At 39.0% G+C, this 17,682-nt stretch overlaps 1 protein-coding gene across 1 annotated transcript in view; it reads left to right on the top strand.

Moving 5' to 3' along the window:
- Nucleotides 1-17,682, top strand: part of RNF175 (ring finger protein 175) — a 77,266-nt gene that overhangs the window by 39,878 nt on the left and 19,706 nt on the right. The window contains 3 exon segments of the mRNA XM_027117122.1: nucleotides 435-542; nucleotides 13,066-13,173; nucleotides 17,508-17,631. Coding sequence (XP_026972923.1) covers nucleotides 435-542; nucleotides 13,066-13,173; nucleotides 17,508-17,631 — 340 coding nt within the window.

Here is a 17,682-nt window from a genome sequence, read left to right as displayed (position 1 = left end):
ATACAGAGTGAAGTCAGAAAGTGAAAAACAAATACCATATGCTAACACACATATATGGAATCTAAGAAAAAAAAGGGTCATGAAGAACCTAGGGGTAAGGTGGGAATAAAGTCTCAGACCTACTAGAGAATGGACTTGAGGATATGGGAAGGGGGAAGGGTAAGCTGTGACAAAGTGAGAGAGTGGCATGGACATATATACACTACCAAACTTAAAATAGATAGCTAGTGGGAAGTAGCTGCATAGCACAGGGAGATAAGCTAGGTGGTTTGTGACCACCCAGGGGGGTGGGTTAGGGAAGGTGGGAGGGAGGGAGATGCAAGAGGGAAGAGATATGGTAACATATGTATATGTATAACTGATTCACTTTGTTATAAAGCAGAAACTAACACAAAATTGTAAAGCAATTATACTCCAATAAAGATGTTAAAAAAAAAACTTTACTGGTGGTGATTTCTGTCTATGTGGGGAATGTTCTCATTTATTACCAGCTACATCCTCTGCAGCGCTACCCGAAAACCCTTCTCAGGGAGAACACCACAGTATGTATTCCATTCATTCTTTCTCCACCACACCCTTAATTTTAACCATTAGAAAGTATATTTAATATCCATTTTCCTGATGCGGAGGAGGGTATTACACCTCTTTGACCCTTTGTAGCAAAACTGGAGATTTGCTCTACTGCTGTGCATTCACATTCATATTTAATGGTATTCCAACATGTCTGTGAAATTTATTATTTTAGACATCAGCTAGTGAAGGCCTGGAGAAAGAGAAGTGAAACTATTGTTTAAATTTTTTAGAGCACTATTTGCATGTTGACTTTTTCCTCAGCATTTTATTGGATCCCATGCTAAGTCACATCACATACATTTTATCATAAAGCAAGAGTTGGAAGTTTGTACTTCTAACAACTATGTATGTATTTCATGTCTGATAAATCATGAGTAATGGACAAGCTATTACTCTCATAACAAATGAAGTTTAATATTCCAGTGCTCACTTTAATTCCCATTGCCAACCTCTTGAAATGTATATAATTCCATCAGATCATTCACAAAACTTTCCAAAGGGCTTATAACCTCATAATGTGTCCACAAGTTTGTTCTTGCTCTCTGTGTTCTTGTTCTGAACAAGATCTGAATCCAATCCAGATAAAACTGATGAGATGAAGAGAAAATGTGTAGTGTTCAATGATAATAAGGCAATGTCAAATTTTGATCTGTGTAGGAGAATAAATCATAAGTTTCTATGAAATATTTTTATGATTTTTTAGCCATTCATGTATACTTTTTTAATCCTCTAGAAAAGTAGGAGAGATAAATATCAATTTTTTCTTCTACTTTGGAGAAGGAAAATATATTCAGTGAGAGAAACCAGATAAATAAATGTAAAGATAAAGACTGAAATTCAAATAAATGAATTCTGGTTTATGAGTATCTTAATTTAATCCCATTTGGGGAAGAGCTTTAGGGTGGTATTAAGAGACCTTCTAAATTGGCCAGTTTGGAGTTTTACACAGCCTTTGTAGGGCCTGGTTTATCCATCAGTAAATGGACATATGGTATCCTTTCTCCTTCTTACAAAATATAAGTTGTTTAAAACTTGTGAAAGGGATCTAAGTTTTGGATGAATTGAAATTTACTTGTTTTCATCCCCTGAACATAATCCATATTCTATTTCAATGAGAATGTTCACTTTTCTACTGTATAATGAATTACCTGAGCTAAATGCTGTATTTCTGTGCACATGAAGAGGAACTCCAATACCAAAAGTACCCAAATGCGGCCTCATGGCACTTCACAGCTCCTATATCTCAGATGGCCAGGGCCCATGCTGTCTGCTGCTCATGTTCACTGTGCTGCCACTCCAGCTTCTTCGGGCTGCTCAGCTCCGAGACCTGACACAGTCTGAGAGCCAAGATGCTCCACTAACATCTTAAAAGACAACAATGGGAGAGGCTCATTAAGGCCCCATTTCTTCCTGGATAAAGAAGCTCCAGTTCATGAGAGGTAGTACACCCTAAGGATCTTTATGGATCATTGCTTATTCATCATATTATAGGTAAGTCCCATATTAGCTATGTTCCAGTTGGAAGTGGAGGATTTCATGACAAACGAGGAAAGCTGGTTGGAACAAATTGGCATGGTGCAGAAGGCAAACCCAAGAAGAGTCTCCAGTACCAACGCCATTTAAAAACCGGCTGTTCCGCTCCCAGAGTATACCAGGGCTTCTCTGTGGAAAAGAGAACAGAGAAAGGGAAGTGGGTTTCCTCTCTACTATAGTTGGGTTGCCTGTCAAGCAATATTCAGGCTCAAAAACAGGCCACAGGCCAGCCACAAAGAGCTGGGCTCGATCACATGAACTCCAACTTAAGGCCAAGCTTCCCTTTGTGGAGGCTGCTCTGACACCAACACAATTTCTAATCTAGCATATCTGTGTCCAGTGTAACCTGAGTAGCAAGGAAGTTCTGGGCTTTACAAACTCATACCGCCAATAAGCAGGAAGATTTGGGTGGGGAGATGGAGGGGTACATTTGGAAAACATAACACAACCATAACAACAATATGACATATTGAGTTACCACATTTTCTCACATAATCTTAGGGACTGCTTTAGGATCTGGTGCTACCCTCCTCACTTCATAAATGAGGCAATCACAGTTCAGAAATGCTAAATAGGGTGGCCAAGGTCCCACAGGTAGTAAGCCAGGGAGCCCAGAATCAAGCCACGGACTACTGGAATGCAAAGCCTCTGCCCCAAGAACATGCTGTGGCTTAATTATATCAACCAGCTGCTTTGCACAGAGAAAGCCTGCAGTTTAAACAGTTATTAATCAGACACACCTCTAATGCTGGTACAACCTTGAGATGGGCAGAAAGTACATGTGGAGTTCAGGGAAGCCCACTCTGGTGCTGCCAATGTTGTGAGGGTTGGAGGGGATATCCTCTCAGAGCTGCCACTTTTCCCACTTTTCCCATCATCACCCTTTTTGGCAACATTAACTTCTGCCTTTATCTCGATGCACTGAACAATGCTCCACAGTGCTCAACACTGGCAAGTCATAAGGACTGATGGCCCAAGGAGTCACTGTGGCAAAAAGACCACAAAAGCCCTTTCTGGCTCCCTTTGGAGATGACAGCCTCATAATGATTTAAGACACCTTGTGCAGCCCATGTGAGTTTCCTGCTCCAAGTAACTCTCCATTGTTGACCCCTCTGATGAGGCAGGATTACACCTATAGGAGAAGGTGCTGTCTAGATAACTCTTGTATGTCACTTGCTTGAAGTGGAGAAAGCATTTCATCATAGAAATAATTTAAATGACAAATCATTTATCAGGCAAGCCCACAAACCCCCATTTAAATCATATTTCATAAGGTCCCTTCTAACCAGAACTCAGTGAAGCACAGTATCTTTTAAAATAGCAATGGCCCCAGCCCACACCCACTCCAGCCATCCTGCCTAGGCAGCCCAGCCCCAGCATGCCCTAGGAAATCCCCAGCCCATGTCCACTCCAGCCCTAGCCAGCCTGCCAAAGCTTTCCAGCACACACAGTCCACACAGGGGTGCTGCTGCACAAGGCCACCTCCTTCAAGACTGGGAGGTAACTATTACACCTAATTCTTAGAAACAAATACAAAAGGCCAAACAAATGATGAGACAAAAGAATTTGAAAGAACAGAACAAGATAAAATTCCAGAAAAAAAAAAAAACTAATGAAACAGAGATAAGTAATTTACCCGATAAAGAGTTCAGTTAATGGTCATAAAGATGCTCACAGATCTTGGGAAAAGAATGGAGGAACACAGTGAGAACTTCAACATATAGTTAGGAAGAGAACCAATCAGAGCTGAAGAATACAAAAACTGAAATGAAAAATACACTAGAGGGAATCAACAGCAGATTAGATGATACAGAAGAATGGATCGGTGACCTGGAAGACAGAATAGTGGAAATCACCCAATCAGAACAACAAAAAGAAAAAATAATTTTAAAAAATGAGGATATATTAAGGGACCTCTGGGACAGCATCAAGTATACTAACATTCACATTACAGGAGTCCGAGAAGGAGAAGAGAGGGAGAAAGGGACAGAAAATTTGTTTGAAGAAATAATGACTGAAAAATTCCCTAATCTGGAAAACGAAACAGATATGCAGATCCAGGAAGCACAGAGAATTCTAAACATAATGAACCCAAAATGATCCACATCAACACATGTCATAATTGAAATGGCAAAAGTTAAAGATAAAGAGAATATTTTAAAGGCAGCAAGAAAAAATAAGTGACATACAAGGAAACCCCCAATTTTTCAGCAGAAACTTTACAAGCCAAAAGAGAGGGCAGGATATATTTAAAGTGCTAAAAGGAAAAAAAAAATTACAACCAAGAATACTCTTCCCAGAAAGGTTATCATTCAGAATTGAAGGAGAAATAAAGAGGTTCCCAGGTAAGCAAAAACTAAGAGTTCATCACCACTAAACCAGCCTTACAAGAAATGTTGATGGGTTTCCTTTAAGTGGAAAACAAATAGCCATAACTAGACATAAGAAAATACGTGAAAGAAAAGAAATTCACTGGTAAAGGCAAATAGATAGTGAAGGCAGTGGATCAACCACCAGTAGTATGAAGGTTAAAGGACAAAATTTGTAAAATAAACTATAGCTACAATAAGTAGTTAAGGGAGACACAAAGTGAAAAGATATAAAATTTGATGCCAAACCCATAAAACATGGGCTGGAGGGGAGTAAAAATGTAGTACTTCTAGAATGTATTCAAATAAGTGACCATCAGCTCAAAACACACACACACACACACACACACACACACACACATATATATATCTATATATATATATAGTTACATGTATATGAAACTCATGAACCACAAACCAAAAACCCACAATAGAAATACCAAAAAATAAAGTGAAAAGAACTCTAACCTAACACTAAAGAAAATCATCAAACCACAGGGGAAGAGACTAAAAGAAGGAGAAAGGAACAGAGAACTACAAAAATGACCAAAAAACAATTAACAAAATGGCAATAAGTACATACTTATCATAAGAACTTTAAATGTAAATGGACTAAATGCTCCAATCAAAGGACATAGGGTGGGTGAATGGATTAAAAAAAAAAAACCCAAACCCATTTATATGTTGGCTTCACATCAGATCTAAAAACACACACTGACTTAAAGTGAAAGGATGGGAAAAGATATTCCATGCAAATGGAAACTAAAAGAAAGCTAGGGTAGCAATACTCATATCAGACAAAATAGACTTTAAAACAAAGACTAAAACAAAAGACAAAGAAAGGCATTACAAAATTATAAAGGGGTCAGTCCAAGAAAAGGATATAATATCTGTGAATATTTATGCACCTAACATTAGGAGGACCTAAATACAATATAACAAATATTAACAGACATAAAGGGAGAAATCGACAGCAGTACAGTAAGAGCAAGGGATTTTACTGTTCCACTTATATCAATGGATAGATCAGCCAGATAGAAAATCAGTAAGGAAACACTAGCCTTAAATGATTAGATCAGATGAACTTAATAGATATATATAGAACACTGCATCCAGAAACTGCAGAATACACATTCTTTTCAAGTGCACATGGAACATTCTCCAGGGTAGATAACATGCTAGGCCATGTGTCAAACAAGTGTCAATAAATTTAAGAAGATCAAAATCATATCAAGTGTTTTTCCTGATCACAACAGTATAAAAGTAGAAATCAATTACAAGAAAAAAACTGGAAAAAATATAAACACATGGATACTAAACAACTTGCTACTAAACGACCAATGGGTGAACAAAGAAATAAAAAGGAAATCAAAAAACACCTCAAGACAAATGAAAATGGAAACACAAAGATCCAAAATCTATGGGATGCAGCGAATCAGTTTTAAGAGGGAAGTTCATAGCAATACAGGCGAACCTCAAGAAACAAGAAAAATCTCAAATAAACAACCTAAATTTACAACTAAAAGGAACTAGAAAAAGAAGACTATACAAAGCCCAAAGTTAGTAGAAGAATGGAAATAATAAAGATCAAAGTGGAAATAAATGAAATAGAGACTTTAAAAAAATTAAAAAGATCAATGAAACTAAGAGCTGTTTCTTTGAAAAGATAAACAAAACTGATGAACATTTAGCCAGTCTCATTGAGAAAAAAGGAGAGGGCCCAAGTAAATAAAATCAGAAGTGAAATAGGAGAAATTACAACCAATATCACAAACATACAAACAATCATAAGAGACTACTATGAACAATTATCTGCCAACAAATTACACAACCTAGAAAAAATGGATAAATTGCTAGAAAAATACAATCTTCCAAGACTGAATCAGGATGAAATAGAAAATCTGAAAAGACCAATTACTAGTAATGAAATTGAATCAGTAATCAAAAACTTCCAACAAACAAAAGTCCAGGACCAGATGCTTCACAGGGAGTTCTACCAAACATTTAAAGAAGAGTTAATACTAATCCTTCTCAAACTATTCCAAAAAATTAAAGAGGAAGGAACACTCTCAAACTCAATCTACAAGGCTAGTAATACCCTGATACCAAAACCAGACAAAAACACTACCAAAAAAGAAAATTACAGGCTGATATCCTTGATGATCATAGATGCAAATATCTTCAAAAAATATTAGGAAACCAAATTCAACAATACATTAAAAGGATCATACACCATGATCAAGTGGGATTTATTCCAGGGATGCAAGGACAGTTCAGCACCCACAGATTAATCAACATGATAGACCACATTAACAAAACAAAGGATAAAAATCACATGATCATCTCAATGGGTTCAGAAAAGGCATTTGACAAAATTCAACATTGATTTATGATAAAAAAACTCTCAACAAAGTGGGTATAGAGGGAACATACATCAACATACTAAATTCCATTTATGACAAACCCACAGCTAACATCATACTCAACAGTGATAATCTGGACACTTCTCCTCTAAGATCAGGAACAAGACAAGGATGTCCACTCTCATCACTTTTATTCAACATATTGATAGTTTTGGAAGTCCTAGCCACAGCAATCAGAGGAGTAAAAGAAATAAAAGGAATCTAAATTTGAAAGGAAGAGGTAAAACTGTCACTGTTTGCAGATGACATGATACTATACATAGAAAACCCTAAAGATGTCACCAGAAAAATACTAGAGCTCATTAATGAATTTGGTAAAGTTGCAGGATATAAAATTAATACAAAGAAATGTGTTGCATTTCTATACACTAACAATGAACTATCAGATATAGAAATTAAGGAAACAATCCCACTTATCATAGCATCAAAAAGAATAAAATACCTAGGAATAACCTACCTAAGGAGGTAAAAGACCTGTAGTCAGAAAATTGTAAGACACTGATAAGAGAAATTGAAGATGACACAAATAGAGAGATATACTGGGCTTATGGATTGGAAGAATTAATATTGTTTAAATATCCATACTACCCAAGGCAATCTACAGATTCAATGCAATTCCTATTAAAATACCAATGGCATTTTTCACAAACAGTCCTAGAATTTGTATGGAATCACAAAAGACCCCAAATGGCCAAAACAATCTTGAGAAAGAAGAACTGAGCTGGAGGTATCACACTCCCTGATTTCAAACCATACTACAAAGCTATAGCAATCAAAACAGTATGGTACTGGCACAGAAACAGACACTTAGATCAGTGGAACAGAATAGAGAGTCCAGAAATAAACCCATGTTAATATGGTCAATTAGTCTACAATAAAGGAGGCAAGAATATACAATGGCGAAAAGACAGTCTCTTCAGTAAATGGCACTGGGAAAACTGAACAGCTACATGTAAAAGAATGAAACTAGACCATTTTCTTACACTATATACAAAAATAAACTCAAAATGGATTGAAGGTTTAAATGTAAGACCTGAAACCATAAAAATCCTAGAAGAAAACATAGGCAGTATGCTCTTTGACATCAGTTTTTGCAATATTTTTTTGATCTGTCTCCTCACGCAAGGACAACAAAAGCAAAAATAAACAAATGGGACCACATCAAACTAAAAAGCTTTTGCACAGCAATGGAAACTATTAAAAATGAAAAGGTAACCTACTGCATGGGAGAAGATATATGCAAATGATATGTTCAATAAGGGGTTAATCTCCAAATATATAAAGAACTCATACAACTCTATCAAAAACCAACAATCCATTTCAAAAGTGGGCTAAGGACATGAATAGACATTTTTCCAAAGAAGACATACAGATGGCCAACAGTCACATGAAAAGATGCTCAACATCAATCATCAGGGAAATGCAAATCAAAACCATAATGAGATATTATCTCACACATATCAAATGGCTATTATCAAAAAGACAAGAAGTAATAAGTGTTGGCAAGAATGTGAAGAAAAGGGAACCCTTGTGCACTGTGGGTGGGACTGTAAACTGGTGGAGCCACTATGGAAAACAGTATGGAGGTTCTTTAAAAAAATGTTTAAATACAATTGCCTTACCACCCAGCAATTCCTCTTTTGGGTATTTAACCAAAGAAAACAAAAACACTAATTTAAAAACATGTGTGCTCCCCCATGTTCATGGCAGCATTTACAATAGCCAATATATGGAAGCAGCCTAGGTGTCCATCAATAGCTGAATGGATAAAGAAGATAGGGTATATACCCACAATGGAATATTACTCAGCCATTGAAATTATCGAAGTTTGCATTTTGATTGGACAACATGGATGGACCTACAGGGTGTTATACTAAGTTTAAAAGTCAGACAAAGACAAATACCATATATTACTTATATGTGGAATGTAAAAACAAACAAACAAATGAAAAAACATAACTAAACAGAGTCATAGATACAGAGGACAAACTAGTGGTTGCCACAGGGGAAGGGAGTGGAGGAATGGGTGAAATAGGTGAAAGGAATTAAGAAGTACAAACTTTGGGACTTCCCTGGTGGTCCAGTGGTAAAGAATCCATCTTACAATGCAGGGGACGCAGGTTTGATCCCTGGTTGGGGAACTAAGATCCCACATACCTCGAGGCAACTAAGCCTGCATGCCACAACTACAGATCCCACACACCTTGGAGCCTGCACACCACAACTAGAGAAGAGGAAAACCTGCTCGCCACTAGAGAGAAGCCCACGTACCACAATGAAGAGGCCTCGCACTTCAACAAAAGATCCTGCATGCCTCAATGAAGATTCCATGTGCCACAGCTATGTCCCGAGGCAGCCAAAATTAAAAATAAATTAAATAATTTTTTTAAAAAGAAGTACAAATTTCACGTTATAAAGTAAGTAAGTTACAGGAATGCAATGTACAGGCATACCTTTTGCGTCGGGTTCCAGACCACTGCAATAAAGTGAATTTCACAATAGAGTGAGTCACACAAGTTTTCTGGTTCCCCAGTGCACATAAAAGTTTACACTATATATGCTTACACTATACTGTAGCCTATTAAGTGTGCGATAGAAATATATTCAAAAAAACGATGTACATACCTTAATTTTTAAATATGTATTGCTAAAATGTGCTAACCATCATCTGAGCCCTCAGCAAGTTGTACTCTTGTTGCTGGCGGAGGGTCTTGCCTCCATGTTGGTAGCTGCTGACTGATCAGGGTGGTGGCCACTGAAGGCTGAGGCTGCTGTGGCTATTTCTTAAAATAAGACAGTGAAGTCTGCCTCATCAACTGACTCTTTCATGGACAATTTCTCTGCAGCATGTGGTGCTGTTTGATAGCATTTTACCCACATAGAACTTCTCTCAAAATTGGAGTCAGTCCTCTCACACCCTGCTGCTGCTTCATCAACTGAGTTTATGTAATATTCCAAATCCTTTGCTGTCATTTGAACAGTCTTCACAGCATCTTCACCAGGAGAAGATTCCATCTAAAGAAACCACTTTCTTTGCTCATCCACATGAAGCAATTCCTCGTTTATTCAAATTTTATCAGGAGATTGCAGCAATTTGGTCGCATCTTCAAGTTCCACATCGAATTCTAGTTCTCTTGCTATCTCCACCACCTCTGCAGTTCCTTCTTCCACTGAAGTCTTGAACTCCTCAAAGTCATCCATGAGGGTTGGAATCAGCTTCTTCCAAACTCCTGTCAATGCTGATATTTTTACCTGTTCCCATGAATCACAAGTATTCTTAACGGCATTTAGAATGGTGAATCCTTTCCAGAAAGTTTTTTATTTACTTTGCCCAGATCCATCAGAGGAATCACTATTTATGACAGCTATAGCCTTATGAAATGTACTTCTTAAAAAATAAGAATTGAAAATTGAAATTGGTCCTTGATTCATGGGCTGCAGAATGGATATTGTATTAGTAGGCATAAAAGCATTAATTTCATTGTCCATCTCTATCAGAACTCTTGAGTGACCAGGTGTGTTGTCAATGAGCAGTAATATTTTGAATCTTTTTTTCTGAGGGGTACTAAGTATTCAGTAAACCTTGTTGCAATCAGATGTGCTGCCATGTAGGCTTTGTTGTTCCATTTATAGAGCAGAGGCAGAATAGACTGAGCATAACTCTTCAGGGCCCTAGGATTTTTCAGAATGGTAGATGAGCATTGTCTTCGACTTAAAGTCACCAGCTACATTAAACCCTAACAAGAGTGTCAGCCTGTCCTTTGAAGCTTTGAAGCCAGGCATTGACTTCTCTTCTCTAGCTGTGAAAGTCCTAGAAGGCATCTTCCAATAGAAAGCTGTTTTGTCCACATTGAAAATCCGTTGTTTAGTGCAGCCACCGTCATTAATTATCTTAGCTAGATCTTCTGGATAACTTGCTGCAGCTTCCTGGTGCGATAGCACTTGCTGCTTCACCTTGCACTTTTGTGCTACAGAGCTAGCGTCTTTCTTTAAATCTTATGAACCAACCTCTGCTAGCTTCAAACTTTTCTTCTGCAGCTTCTTCACGTCTCTCAGGCTTCAGGGAATTGAAGGGAGTTAGGGCCTTGCTCTGGATTAGGCTTTGGCTTAAGAGAATGTAGTGGCTGGTTTGATCCTCTATCCAGACCAAAAAAACTTTCTCCACATCAGCAATAAGGCTGTTTCACTTTCATTTCTGTGTTCACTGGAGCAGCACTTTTAAATTCCTTCAAGTACTTTTCCTTTGCATCCACAACTTGGCTCGCTGTTTGGTGCAAGAGGCCTAGCTCTCAGCCTGCTTCTGCTTTGACATGCCTGCCTCACTATGCTTAATCATTTCTAGCTTCTGATTTAAAGTGAGAGACACACAAGGCTTCCTTTCACTTGAACACTGGGACCACTGTAGGGTTATTAATTGGCCTGATTTCAATATTGTTGTGTCTCAAGGAATAGAGAGGGCTGAGGAAAGGGAGAGAGATGGAGGAATGACCAGTTGATGGAACAGTCAGAACACACTGCGTTTATCAATTAAGTTTGCCATCTTACATGGGTGTGGTTTGTGGTGCCCCAAAACAATGACAATAGTAACATCAAAGATCACTGATCACAGGTCATCATAACAAATATAATAATAATAAAGTTTGAAATCTTGCAAGAACTACCAAAATGGGACACAGAGACAAAAAGTGAGCAAATGCTGCTGGAAAAAATGGCACATATAGACTTGCTCGACAAAGGGTTGACACAAGCCTTCAATTTGTAAAAACAAACCAAAAAAACCCTGCAGTATCTGCAAAGTGCAATAAAGCGAGGTCTGCCTGTATAGTTGATAATATAGTAATAACTTTGTATTGTGATAGATGGTAACCAGACTCATGGTAGTGATCATCTCGTAATGCCTAAAAATGTCAACTCACTATGTTGTACACCTGAAACTAATAAAATATCATAAGTCAACTATACTTCAATAAAAATTTTTAAAAAATAAATAACGCTGAAACATTGCATCAATAATACCATAGAACATAAGCATTTGGTGCAATGTCTCCAACAGGGAGGAAGTTGGGGAAGGTGAGAGTTGGGGACAGGGCTCCAGGGGTCAGAGGTAAAAGGGGGGGCCAGGTCTTTCGAGGGAGACTCTGAATGAAGTTTGGGGTGAAATGCAGGAGAGGGGCTTCAAGAGGATGAGGAGGGAAAGGTTTGAGGGCAAACAGGGCCCCCTGCCATTGTTCACCCTTGTGTGCAATGTGCCAGCACCCCCTATCATCTCTGGGCACCAAGCCTGGGGCCCCCAGCCCTCCTCCTTCCACCCTCTCTTCTTGTTCCAGTGGGAAGAGTCCTTGTACCACGGTGTCCCAGGAATGGAGCTGTGCCTCCATCCTCTTCCCACATTCTCTCAGGCACAAAGCAGCCGTGTGGCCTTTCTGTAGTTTTTCTAAGGGCTTTTACTGCCTGGAACGAGGGAAATGAACAGGGTACACAGCTCCTTCTAGATCATCTCCACTCTTGCCCTCATTCTCTATACTCTTCCTTCTCCACTTGGACCCTGTGGGAAGAGGGAAAGGCCTTAGAAGTCATCATGGTGAGTGTGGGACACACAAAGGACCCATCCACATAAAAGAAAAAACAAGTCTGAAGCACTCTTGCTCCAGGACTGGGGAGTGGGGTGCTGTTTGAGTGGAGAGGCGATGGGGTGAGGGCTGGTGATGCCTGCCCTGGGACTGGGGCAGCAGGAGGGAAGAGAAACTCCCAGGGGTCTCCCCTCTAGACTTCTCTTCCCATCTTTTGCTTGCCTCCAAAGTACTCCTGCCAAAACCACTCTAAGCTAACCTAGGGCCAAATGAGAAAAGGAGGAGAGGAAGGTAGGCAGGGTCCCATATAGAATAACCAGTCCTGAAGGCCATTTTTACATGAGGAACATAAATAAGTCACAATGAATTTACATATGCATATACACAGAAACACATGTGCATGATAGTACTGTTTATATACTGCTTGTTGATAGTGTATTAAAACTCGAGATAATTACGGGGTTTAGCTGATATAATATACTCATGTTCTGTATATTGCATAATGAATAGTATTTTAGAAACTAAAAATTGACTTATAACAATGTTCTAAAAAGGTAAAATATTTTATAGTACATCGTGTTTTATGCTTCTCCACAGATTGGTCTACAAATGGTTTCTTCTCATCCAAAAAGTCAGCTGTACATTTGGTGCTGTGGGTTATTTGGCTATCATGTTTACAATGTGTGGATTCAATTTATTTTTCAAGTAAGTATCTCCAATTAAGACATTCATATCTCCAAGCACTTGCTTATAACATTCACCTGGTCGAGTTCTCTGTCTCTGGAAGCCACGTTTGGCCCTACACTTTTCCATGCACACGTTGTTTATAGGCCTATCATTGGTATCGTAGATATCACTGGGGAAAACCAGGAGAAAAGGAAGAGAAAACCCACAGATTTAAAAGTTTTGCAAAAATTATAAGCTTTAAAGAGAATCTATACGTGGTCTATAAGTTTAAAAGATCACCATTAAAAGCACGCTGACAGGGCTTCCCTGGTGGCGCAGTGGTTAAGAACCCACCTGCCAATGCAGGGGACATGGGTTCGAGCCCTGGTTCGGGAAGATCCCACATGCCGCGGAGCAACTAAGCCTGTGCGCCACAACTACAGAGCCTCCACTCTAGAGACCGTGAGCCACAACTACTGAAGCCTGCACGCCTAGAGCCCCTGCTCTGCAGCAAGAGAAGCCACCCAATGAGAAGCCCACGCACTGCAATGAAGAGTAGCCCCCGATCACCGCAACTAGAGAAAAGCCCGCGCGCAGCAACAAAGACCCAATGCAGCCAAATAAATAAATAAATTTAAACAAACAAACAAAAAAGTAGGCTGACATTTATGGTAAAGTAGTTCTTACTGAACTACAAATTTCCCTTCCACAAAATTCTGAAGTGTCATTTCCTTCTATAGATCTTCTTCCTTAAAACCTCTAGAAGTATGCTATCCAATACAGTAGCCACTAGCCTATGTAGCTACGGAGCACTTAAATTATGACATAAGAGGTGCTGTAAGTCTAAAATACACATTGGATTTCAAAGACAGCATAAGAAAATAATTCTTCTATCGATTATATGCTGAGATGATAGTACTCTGGATGTATTGGTGAAATTATTTCATGTGTTTCTTTTTACCTTTTTAGTGTGGCTACAAGAAAACTTTTAATTTTGTCCAATCTATATTTCCACTGGACAGCACTGCTCTAGAATTTTGTTTCTGGTATCCATGAAATCCCTTTTGCTGGGAGCAGTTAGGAAAAGAGGAAACTGAGTACTGAAACTTTCACTGAAAGAGAGGTGAAGAGATAAAAAAACAAGAAAGTCTAAGGAGAAATAAAGGAAATTGGGATAATAATATCTATGACTCAGAACCATGCTCCCATTGCGAAGATGGTTGCTGAGATGTGCTATGGGTGAGGGTCTCACAGGCAGAGCTGAGGCTGTGTAATCAACCTATGTCCTAGAAAGGGAATGTAAGACATACTGCACAGCCATGGAAAACATGTCAAATGAAAAATTTCCTGGAAGATCTGTCACATCAAAGTTACTCTAAATCTCTAGGACCTTAACAGAAATTCAGAGGTAGAGGCCAGCAACTCTTAACTCATAAAATAAGGAAGACAGGGCTTCCCTGGTGGCGCAGTGGTTAAGAATCCACCTGCCAATGTAGGTGACAAGGGTTCGAGCCCTGGTCCAGGAAGATCCCACATGCCGTGGAGCAACTAAGCCCGTGCACCACAACTACTGAGCCTGTGCTCTAGAGCCCGCGAGCCACAACTACTGAGCCCACATGCCACAACTACTGAAGCCTGCACACCTAAAGCCTATGTTCTGCAACAAGAGAAGCCACCGCAATGAGAAGCCCGTGCGCCGCAACGAAGAGTAGCCCCAGCTCGCTGCAACTAGAGAAAGCCCGCGTGCAGCAATGAAGACCCAACACAGCCAAAAATAAAAGAAATTTTAAAAACTACTTTAAAAAAATAATAATAATAAATAAATAAAATAAGGAAGACAATCAGATGGAGAGCCAGCCCTGGGAAGAAGGGCTCTTCCTATGGCAACATAGCAATCTGATTTTATAAGTATTTCATGAAACTTTCAGAGCGGGAATTCCTACCATTCTCTAGCAGGAAAGGGATAGAAAATAACTGTACAGATCTATTATTATTAGTTTAAGTTATAGAAAGACACGGATTTATTTTTTCAGCATACTGTCTGTATTACTTTAATGAATGTAAAAGTATTCATAAGGACTTTTATGAAGTTACTTGGGAATAGAGTTGCCCCAAGATTATTATCCATATAATTTTAAGATCCTTAACCAGGAATTCTCCTATAGTGAGGCATTCAAAGAATCTAACCCTTCAGATGGGAAGGAACGATTTTTTTCACTACTAATTTTTCTTGAGCATTATGGTATTAAGATTCTTTTCTGTGGAACCACGAGTTCATTGCTACACTTTTTATCAATTAGATTATAAATACGTGCTCCCCTGGGTATGGAGGGAAAGTCATCTTCATTCTTTCTCACTGCCCCAATTCTCAAATATTGAAAGGATGAAACCACCCGCTGTGTTGGAATTCCCGGTTCGCATTACCAAAAGATGGCTGCCCTCTAGGTCTACACAGCTCTCTGCCTTTACCATTTCCTCCTCAAATTAAGAGTACAAAAACTGCCAGAAGAAGGTTCCAGAGACAGATTTCCCAACGCCTCTCCTCTCTCCACTTCCTTCCCAACTCAGTCAGACTCACCTACATCCATTGCTAGTATTTGAGACTGTTTACAGAGATAGCACATCAAAAGTGCAATGATTTAAGATCCAGACATTACATTAGAAGCTAATCATTTACTTTCTTTTTGAATTTTTTTTAATACAGCAGGTTCTTATTAGTTATCTATTTTATATGTATTAGTATATATAGGTCAATTCCAATCTCCCAATTCATCCCACCACCACCAATCCCCCCCGCCCCCGCTTTCCCCCCTTGGTGTCCATACGTTTGTTCTCTACATCTGTGTCTCTATTTCTGCCTTGCAAAACTGTTCATCTGAACCATTTTTCTAGATTCCACATATGTGCATTAATGTACAATATTTGTTTTTCTCTTTCTGACTTACTTCACTCTGTATGACAGTCTCTAGGTCCATCCACATCTCTACAAATGACCCAATGGAATATTACTTATGGCTGAGTAATATTCCATTGTATATATGTAACATATCTTCTTTATCCATTCTTCTGTCAATGGGCATTTAGGTTGCTTCCATGACCTGGCTATTGTAAAGAGTGTTGCAATGAACATTTGGGTGCATGTGTCTTTTTAAATTATGGTTTTCTCTGGGTATATGCCCAGTAGTGGGATTGCTGGGTCATATGGTAGTCCTATTTTCAGTTTTTTAAGGAACCTCCAAACTGTTCTCCATAGTGGCTGTATCAATTTACATTCCCACCAACAGTGCATGAGGGTTCCCTTTTCTCCACACCCTCTCCAGCATTTGTTGTTTGTAGATTTTCTGATGATGCCCATTCTAACTGGTGTGAGGTGATATAATCATTTACTTTTTAAAGAAACATTTACCTTTAAAAAAGAAATAGGGGTTGTCATAGAGAATCCTAGTGCATTTGAAATACGATCCAACTTGCAAAAAGATTTTTTTTATTAACACATGGCAACCACAGCATAGCAGCAAAGGGCATCAAAATTTGCGCTTGATTCCTGGTTTCATTTTGTACCAATTGTCATGTTAAGCAAATCACTTTTTCTAAGTCTCCGTTTTTTCAAAGGTAAATTGGGGATAATAATATCTATCTCAAATATTTTTAGGAAAGATAAAGTATTTGAAAGCATTCTGTAAAATCTAAGTTTGATAGCAGGGATTCTCAACCCTAGCTGCTGCCCCAACCTCACCCCAGGCCACTTAAATTAGAGCCCCTGAAAGTGGGCTCGTGTATCAGTATATGTTTAAATCTCCCCCAGGTGATTCCAATCTACAATTAGGGCTGAGAATCATTGGACTATTAAAGAGGTTCCTAATGTTAGTGGACCACTGCAATCACCTGGTGTCTGGAGAGCCTCCAAAAATATTGCTGCCCAGGCCCCACCCCCAGAAAGCCTGATGTAATTGGCCCAGGGTGCAGCCTGGGGATGGAGGTTTTTACAAGCTGCCCAGGTTTTTCTACACACAGCCAAGCTTGAGAACTGCTGGTTAGAGTTGGCTTGTCTCAGCACTGCAGTCCTAAGAAGCCTTTAAACATTCTCAATAATGACTTTGTCCACTTAGCCCTGAGTAGTAAAATTTGAATGGAATTGAGAGAATTTTAAATTCTTTCATTAAAAAAAAATTAAACAAATAACTGGGGGGAAATACCACCAAGGCTCTGTTAGATACCATGGCAGGAAATACTGGGTTAGCCAAAAAGTTCATTTGGGGTTTTTGACCAATCCAAATGAACTTTTTGACCAACCCAATACTTTCCAAGCTGCAGCCCTCACCCATCCCCACAAATGCCATATCCTTACATCCCTTCACTGTTGTTCTCAATAGAATCAAGGCTAGAGATTCCATGGATTTTGGCATCATGCCCTCGTTCTATGGCCTCTACTATGGGGTAATGAGGATAGACTTTGCAGAGATCTGCTCAGTTTACATGGCTTCTACTATAGGGGAAGCGCTGCTTTCATTCTTTGAAATCATTTATGGTACATGGAAAAATGGTCTC

This window comes from Aethalodelphis obliquidens, unplaced genomic scaffold (assembly GCF_003676395.1).
Source record: "Aethalodelphis obliquidens isolate GAN/ISIS:26980383/991018 unplaced genomic scaffold, ASM367639v1 scaffold17, whole genome shotgun sequence".
In the NCBI taxonomy this organism is placed as follows: domain Eukaryota; kingdom Metazoa; phylum Chordata; class Mammalia; order Artiodactyla; family Delphinidae; genus Aethalodelphis; species Aethalodelphis obliquidens.
Note: the sequence above shows the minus strand (reverse complement) of the source record. Positions and strands in the feature narration are given on the sequence as shown.